Below are 9,400 nucleotides of genomic sequence, written 5' to 3'. Positions count from 1 at the left end.
TAAAAAAATCTGGCAAAATGTTAGAGTCATATCATTCATATCATATCATATCATCCCTACTCATTACATCTGTTGTTACATAGTTTAGCAGGTGCAGAGGAGGAGGCAGAGAAAAATGCAATGGTCTGTACAATAGGCTGCCTAGAAACAATTTTCCTAGCCCTCTTATGCTAAAGAAGACAAGAGTGAAGGATGCAGAAGAAGAGTACACAAGGAGAAACAAGGCTATAACCAGGGGGAAATAGATCTAAGAGAGCTATGTCTGTATGCAAACCACTTTTTAAACAAACATGGAACAATCAAAACACCATCCAATGGAAAGCAAAACACAATGATATATAATTAATCATTTTAGCCAGTTTGAAACCAAAGGAAGAAGCAAAATCTTTTAAAATTATTGGGGATTACAATTGCTTCTTGTTTTAGTAGAGATATTAGAATACAATTGTCTTTTCAGAAGGCAGATACTTAGTCTTTAAAAGGCCCTACATTACCAGAAAGTTGTTCCATGATTAAATTGCTACAATATCGAGTCATATCAAGTTTACAAGAGTGTGGGAAAGTTCCCCTTTACTTGTTAATTGGGGTAACAAGCCCACAGGAGATACTAATTTAGTTCTGATGTACCCAAAGTCAATATCAGAATTTATTTTCTTTTGTTGTGCACCTAACTATCAATGTTTAAAACTGCACAGATGTGTATCTTTTGGGGACCCTGAATAAGTATTTGGCTTTCAGTAGCTACTGCTAGTAATTAAAAGGTCTTTCCATTCCAGTGAATGGAATGTTTCTTATAAATTAATATTATCTACTCTCTGATGAAATTGAAATCTAGGAACGAAGTCCTTTAGGTAAATTATGGAAATAATAGTAATAGTAATTCCAACTAGATGATAATTTTCTGGTTTCTATTTTTACACAGATAGCAAAAATTACCTCTGTGGATATCTTATTAACATGAGTACAGCTACTCCAAGTGATGTATCTTAGGTGTATCAAGAAACATTTACTTTCTCCAATCAGTTAAAAGACATCTAAGAATTCTAATTTCTCCAAATGTTGATTATTTTTTATGAACTAGAAAAGTTTCTCTCCAGATGCATAGATTATTCAATGCAGTAATATAACTAAACTTCATACTGCATTCAGCCACAAAGAAAGAAAAAATATTGGACCTTACTTTGCAGTGAACAACATGAACACTTGACCCTGTAGAGAGCCATAGAAGTGACAAATTGCTTGAGACCTTTATAGATGTTGCACAATTTTTCTTCTGTGTTGTAAATTAGTATACTATGTTTTTGACAAGTTCATTGCTAACTGTCCTTATTCATTACAGCTGGAATTTTCAAGAAGTCCTAAATTATATACCAAATTTTGAAATTCTCTTTCCAAATGCACTTTAAATTAAATGTCCAAATATGATTGAAAGAGCTGAATTCCCTCTTGATTTTAACTGATCAATTATATTTTAGATATAAATCATTGCTGAGAGACCTTAAAGATTAGATTAATTTTAGCACACATCCCAGACTAAATTTTCCCTCCAAAAGATATTCTAAAATAGAAAAAAAAATTTCTCCTGACTTCTCCATCTTCTAATGTCTGATAGAGTGATTAATAAAAAATAAAAATTCTTGTTGCCATGAGGTAATCTCGTTGTGATAAGGATGCCCCTGCTCCTTTGTTAGTCTTGTTTTTTATTCTATTTATCATATGACTAGAAGAGGCCTTCAAAGTCATCTCATCCTTCGTATGCTGAACGGATTGGCTGTATCTAGGCTACTACTGACAAATGCTTATTTAACTTTTTCTTACAGCCTCCAAGGCAGACTCAAAGCAAGATGTTCCAGCACTTCCTTCTTGCCATTAAAATCTTTTTCTCAATGTCTAATTCAAAAATTCCTTATGACTGAAACTTGCTTGTGCTCACCAAAATCATGGGGGTATTGGTGGATGAAAAACCGAATATGAGCCACCCACAAGTCCTTCTCCACAGAACTTGTCTCAATCCACTCATCACCCAGCATGTACTTCTGCTTAGGATTGCCCTGACCCACGGATCTTGCACTTGGGGTTGCTGAACTTCATGAGGTTTGCACAGGCCCACCTCTCAAGCTTCTCCAGGTCCCTCTGGATGGCATTCCTTCCCACCAGTGTGTCTACTGAACACACTGCTTGGTTTCATCAGCAAACTTGCTGAGGATGCACTCAATCCCACCGTTCAAGTTAAACTGCACTGGTCCCAGTACAAATGCCGCTCTTCACCAGTCTGCACTTGGATACTGAGCTATTGGCCACAATTGTCTGAATGCAACCGTCCAGCCAATTCCTCATTCACTGAGTGGGCCATCCATCAGATCCATGTCTCTTCAATTTAGAAACAAAGATGTTGTGTGGGACAATGTCAAATGCTTTGCCAAGTCCAGATAGATGGTGTCAGTTGCCCTTCCCTTATCCACTGACGCTGTAGCCTCATCATAGGATGCCACCAAATTTGTCAGGCAGAATTTGCCCTTAGTGAAGCCATGGTGACTGTCATCAATCACTTCCTTATATTCCATGTGCCCTAGCATAGTTTCCAGGAGGATCCACTCCATGATCTTGCAGGGCACAAAGGTGAAACTAACTGGCCTGTAGTTCCCCCTATCTTCCCTATTTCCCATTGTAAAAATAAGGGTGATATTTCCCCTTTTCCATTCAGTGGGATCTTAACCAGACTGCCATGGCTTCTCAAATATGATGGATAGTGGCTTAGCAACTTCATTTGCCAGTTCCCTCAGGACCTGTAGATGCATCTCATTGGGTCCCATGGACTTGTTGCACCTTCAGGTTCCTTAGATGGTCCCTAATCTTGTCTACTTCTGCAGTGAAAGGTTCTTCATCTTCCTAGTCCCTACCTTTGCCTTCTGCGAATTGGGCAGTGTGGCTAGAGCATATATACAGAAAACAACACATCCTTCTAAGCCCTATAGACCTAGTTTTTGTGTATCCTTCTTCCCCTTGGTATCTGTCAAGCCTATTAGTATTCCAGTGATAGGTTAGAATGTCACAATGGCCTTCCTACCTGGTGCAATTTAGACTTTTCTGTTTTGCCTTATTTGACCAAGCTATGGAGTTAGCTACACTGAAACAACTCAAAATATGTTTATGCAATGACTCGTTGATAGCTGTGTTTATTAAAGATTAAAACAGAAAGGAGGGTACAATTCAGTCACTAATAGGTTATATATATTGTATTGCTGCAGATATTTCTGTGATGATCTAAGCTGATATGTAGTATGCTTCCCATACAGGTCTTTTAGGCCTATATACCTGCCACTTGCTGACATAATCAATTTGGCATTGCAGATATCCAAAATAATACATCATATTTTCTTCTTGTTCACAACTATAAGTCTATACTGTTCTGTTTTTTTCTCTTTTTCCCCAGGTAATGCATTTGTGGTGAGCCTAGCTCTGGCTGATCTGGTGGTGGCCTTGTATCCATACCCACTTGTGCTCTTAGCTATTTTCCACAATGGATGGACAATGGGTGAAGTGCACTGTAAAGTGAGTGGCTTTGTGATGGGACTAAGTGTAATAGGCTCTATTTTCAACATCACTGCCATTGCAATAAACCGATATTGCTATATATGTCATAGTTTTGCCTATGACAAAGTGTACAGCTGTTGGAACACGATGCTATATGTCTCCTTAGTCTGGATATTAACAGTAATTGCAACTGTGCCAAATTTTTTTCTTGGCTCTTTAAAGTATGATCCACGCATCTATTCATGCACCTTTGTTCAGACTGCAAGCTCCTACTATACAATAGCTGTTGTGTTAATTCACTTCATCGTCCCTATTACCATTGTGAGCTTCTGCTATCTTCGAATTTGGGTTTTAGTGCTTCAAGTTAGAAGACGAGTCAAGTCAGAAACAAAGACAAGACTGAAGCCAAGTGACTTCAGAAACTTTCTTACCATGTTTGTGGTTTTTGTGATTTTTGCCTTTTGCTGGGCACCTCTGAACTTCATCGGACTGGCTGTAGCCATCGATCCCATGGAAATGGCACCAAAAGTTCCTGAATGGTTATTCATTATAAGCTACTTCATGGCCTATTTCAACAGCTGCCTTAATGCAATAATATATGGTCTTCTTAACCAGAACTTTCGGAATGAATACAAGCGAATATTAATGTCACTGTGGATGCCAAGGCTTTTCTTCCAGGACACTTCCAAAGGTGGAACTGATGGTCAGAAGAGCAAGCCTTCTCCTGCTTTAAACAACAATGACCAAATGAAAACTGATACCTTGTAAATATGTAATAGTCAATGCAGAGTCTGTCATGGAGAAACCCAAGAATATAGTTGTTACATTTGGATCATTTTTGCTTTCTTCAGGGGTCTTTCCATTTTGATGGCACTTTGTGACTGAATACTGTCTTCTTGACAAAGCACATTGCTCTCAATTCATGATTTAGACAAGATATCAACTGAAAATGCATTTCAGAATTAAGGCAGCAGGTGAGTGCAGGCTGGTTTAGTTCTGAGAGCCAAATTCTGCTCCCAGACATATGAATGAAATGGTTTTTTTACTTCATTGGGAGTCTTGCATTCTTTGTACAAGATCAGGATTAATTTCTTAAAGACATAGTGAAGGTACTTACTTGTCTATGGGCACAGCGGCTCGTCAGAGATGCAGAGTGACGTTTTCCTCCCTCCTATATCTGAAGAAAGAGATACTGTTTTCCACAAATAAACCAAACATCACATTTCTGTGCATGTATTGGTGGCAGTAATAGAATCCATTAATCAAACCTGTAAGCTGGAGAGAGGAATATTTGCGTAAAAAAAAATACTAACATTAGAGCCTTTCCTCCCAGGTTTTTCATGCTTACATGCACTGAGATTGGGAATATAGTGTGTTTTTCTCTGTTCATCTTTTGTGTTCAGTTTTATGGTAGATAATATAATACAAATGATTGATTTCGTGCACGTTTGCTTCATGCAATGTTCTTCCTTTAGAGAGGATGGATTTTTTTATTGCACTCCATTTATTTACCTAAATATATATATATAATGTCATTTGATCAATTGTGCACTTTGGCACAATTTACAAATTTGTCACAAGCTGGAAAAGATGGCATATGGCCTGTGATGATCTGCTCTCCTCTCATTGACTTTAGAAGGAGCTGTGACTACTAGTTCAGACATCTCACTTTGGATAGCTAGACAAGGATTTATCTTGCCAAGTTTATGATGTCTCCAGTGTAGGTGTTTGCTCATGAATTATTTTCTAAATTCCCACTGTAATCCATGGAGTTCTAGGAAATTAATAATTTTAACTTGAAATCGTCATATTTATTGGTTTGGGGAAACAATCAACAGAACTCACTGACTGTATCTTCACCGACTGTGACAGAGATCAGCTAGAAATATTTCAGTCAAAGACAGGTGATCTCAGTCCCATAATCAGTGTACCTACACTTCATGTTTGCACAGTTCATAAAAGAAAAGGATGATTTTGTATTTTCTTTTCAAATCCAGCTCAAATTCAAAATGGATTTCTTTTTCAAGTAACACATTTTAAGGGCAACCATACAGATTGGGTTACTATCTGGGTTACAGCCCACAGCAGCACAATAATTTACACAACGTGGTTTGTATTATCTCTAAATCAGATTAGGGATCTGTATATAAAGACACAGTCAATGAAGTTATTTTATCATTCGACCTCAAATCCACAAAACTCTTAGTAGTGCTGTTCATGGGGGAGGAGTAAGCCTTTGGTAAATCCATGCCAGGTATTGAAACCAGAAAAGGAGAAATTCAGGTTGCCATTACATCTCAGTTGGGTTTTCCAGACCTGTCTACTATGAAAAATATTTCTGTAGTAATGTTAATTCGTACAGCCAATATACTGCTCCTGAAGCCATAAAATGAGTTAAACATTACCCTTGTGTTGCCACACTTATAGAAAAAAACACAGTATTTTAAATGTTGTATTTACTTGCCAAAAAGTCTATGTTAACTACAGAAAAGTAACAAATGTGATGAAGTTTCTAACTTCTTTCATATTCTTCAGATAATTTCTGACAATCTCTGAAGTTCAGTGTCCTAGGACTCATAGCATAGTAGACTGATGAAAGCTGAAACCTTTGTGAATGGGGGTAAGAAAGAGAAGGGACAAATTCAAGCTGGTGACAGATAAATATTTGTAGCTCAAAGTAACAAACATTGACATGTAGGTTCTACTTGGAATATAATTTTGTACGTCTGACATTGTTTCAATGCGCATTGTATTTCTTCCTGACTTCCACACCAAGGTACTGAACACAGAACTAGTACACATCTATGTCTACATGTGAAATTCCCCCCAGAGCAAGTAAGAAGTTTCAAGAGCCTGTGAAACAACTTGCAGGAAAGGACATGAAGTTTGCTTCATTGATAATCCTGCTTTTTCTGACTTCTGTGAGTACTCAAAGTTGTGACTTGGAAGTCAGAATTTGTTGTCTGACTCTCCAATAAACTAGTATTAGAAGGAAGTTTGTTTACCTTGGTTTATCACTTGCTCACCTGAGTCGGAAGAGTTCAGAATTTGGATCAATGTCTTGTTATTTTTTTAGCTCCGTAAAACAAATCTAAACATTCGAACCACTTGCTTGGCTGTAAAAGTGATCAGCTTTCATTCTGTATACTCATGGAAAGAAGAAATTTTTATGAAGTGATTTTACAAATCGCCTCTACACTTCAAAAATTAAAGTTCACTTTTAAGAATCCTTGAGCTGATATTTCCTCAACTATCATAAGTGAATCTCAGATGAGTAATAGAGTAGAAACACCGAATGATAGAATGGTTTGAGTTGGAGGGGACATTTAAGACTGTCTAGTTTCAACCCCTCTGCCATGGGCAGGGACACCTCAAAGCTCCATTCAACCTGACCTTGAACACTTCCAAGGGTGTGGCATCCACAGCTTTTCTGGGCAACCTATGCCAGCACCTCATCACCCTCTCAGAGAAGAATTTCTTCCTAATTCTAATCTAAACCTACCCTCTACTGTTACACAGTACTTGAACACAGCAATGTATTGTTCAAAGAAAGAAGTGTTCCAAAATGTGATCCTTCCTCACAGATAACGGAAATTTTTTTAACAGTGCTACATTATTAGGTGTGGGCTCTACCATCACATTTCCCGAAAGGGGACCTGTATGGTGTCTTGCAAAGCTACCTAGTGTGCCAGGTACTACTACTTCTTGAGTCCTGATGTAAGGAAAATAACTTATGCCCATTAAAGTAAGTTTTTATAAGGTGTTACTACAAAGCATTGCATTTGAGTTGACCTGGAAAATCAAATAAATTTATAAATTTATAAATATATAAATTTTAAATTTACCTGGAGATCAATAAAATACATAACATTTATATTAATTCAGACAACCAAATGCAGCTCTCACATGGTCAAACCTCTTCATGTAGCAATATTTTACTTTTTCCATACAGTAATTTATTCCATCTAACTATGTGAGAAGCCTTAAATTAATTTTCTCACTTCTCTTATTATAATTCAAAATTCATTTTCCCTCAATTTATATTTGAAGAAAAAATTATAAATATAATTTAAAATGTGACTAACCAACAAGATAGATGATATGGTTGTAACATGATTTGAAAGTATAGTCAGGAAGAATGTATCAACTCTGTACAGATTTATGCACCTCTAAGGAATTATTTTTTCAGTTACATAAAAATATTTATACCAGCATATCAGGTATAGACACTTTAAGAAAAAGGAGGAAGAAAATCAGGTGGACCCTGTGTTATGCATAAGGTAACTAACAAAGGCAAAACTAGAGCCTCAGGGAAAAAGTCTGTTTCCAGAAAATTTGGAGTTTTGTCAAGCATTTAATGTTATCTTAATTAAAAAATGTTGTATTTTCTGTTTGTTAAAAAAAATAAATGTATTTTAGAACTGTTCTTACAGTAGAACTCTGATTAGACAGTAGCTCGTCCTCACATAAATGGGTGAAGACCGTTTTTTACTTCTGTTTCAGTAAAGAGAGAAGTGGAGGTGTGTCAAAGTCTAAAAGAGATTGAAGTGATGCATGAGCCTTTATCCTGTCTCTCCATCCAAGTGAAAATTTCACTCTCAAGGAAGAGTTAAAACTAAAGATTTGATCCTATTACTGTTGACTTCCATGAGATCAGGTTTTCACACCAAATTATTCACTGAGCAGAATAATTCTGCCTGACTCATTCTTAGGGCAGAAATGCACTTCTGTCTCTCCATTTTTTCCTTTAAGAACACACTTAGATAGAAATTACTACTTTTATTTCCCAATTGCATTTTTAAAGAACAGCACGTCTCGGAATTTTCCAATGAATAAATATCTGTGGAAGTTTGTATATATTTCTTATTATGTATATAACACAATTTTGGTCATCTAAATAATTTCTTGTATTGAAAAGCATTTACAGATCTAATGGAAAATGTGGAAGACACTTTATTTTCAGTCATCTATTGATATATTGCTATTTTAACTGGATCATGCACACTTGGTCTATAATAATAAATCAATATTTTGCCTCAAGTTATAATGAGCGTGCAAAGAGACTGCTGTGGATATCAGTTGTAGAACACATAACTCATTCCTGTTCATCATTTCGTTAGTAACACCTCCAGCTCTAGTGAAAAACATACTTACTAAAAAAAAATTAAATCTACATTTTTATAACTATTTTTGTAGTATACATTTATTCCAGGGTAAGAAACATATTAAATGTATTGTTGAAAAATTATTATATAATCCTGTTCCAAGGAAAAAGTACTCTGGGATGCCAAGAATCACGGAATTGTTGAGGCTGGAAAAGACCTCTGAGAACATTCAGCCTATGACTCGACAACACACATCATAGAGTCATAGAATCGTATCAGCTGGAAGAGACCTTCAAGATCATCGAGTCTAGCCTTTGCCCCAGCCCTATCAACCCACTAAACTATTTCCCCCAATGCAACATCCACCCGTCTCTTAAACACCTCCAGGGACGGTGACTCAACCACCTCCTTGGGCAGCCTTTTCCAATGGCTGACAACTCTCTCAGTAATATCTAATATCTAACCTGAACCTCCCCTGGCGCAATTTAAATCCATTTTCCCTCATCCTATCGCTCTCCACTAGGGAGAATAGACTAAGCCACGACTCTCTACAACCTCCCTTCAGGTAGTTGTAGGGAGCAATGAGGGCTCCCCTCGATCTCCTCCAGGCTAAACAGCCCCAGATCCCTCAGCCATTCTTCATACGACTTGTGTTCTAAGCCCTTTACCAGCTTGGCAGCTGACTCTATACCCTCTCCAGCACCTCGATGTCCCTCTTGTAGGGAGGGGACCAAAACTGGCCACAGCATTCAAGGTGCAGC

The 9,400-nt window shown here is 37.2% G+C and overlaps 1 protein-coding gene across 1 annotated transcript; it reads left to right on the top strand.

Moving 5' to 3' along the window:
• Window positions 1-3,433: 3,433 nt before the first annotated feature.
• LOC104276230 (melatonin receptor type 1B) lies at window positions 3,434-4,441 on the top strand (the record flags this gene model as incomplete). Its single annotated transcript, XM_009872463.1, has 1 exon — window positions 3,434-4,441. A coding segment is annotated over one exon (869 nt), but the record flags the coding sequence as incomplete, so codon positions are not given.
• Window positions 4,442-9,400: the final 4,959 nt, after the last annotated feature.

This window comes from Apaloderma vittatum, unplaced genomic scaffold (genome assembly GCF_000703405.1).
Source record: "Apaloderma vittatum isolate BGI_N311 unplaced genomic scaffold, ASM70340v1 scaffold5457, whole genome shotgun sequence".
NCBI classification, from domain to species: domain Eukaryota; kingdom Metazoa; phylum Chordata; class Aves; order Trogoniformes; family Trogonidae; genus Apaloderma; species Apaloderma vittatum.
This window is presented reverse-complemented; position numbering and strand designations above follow the sequence as displayed.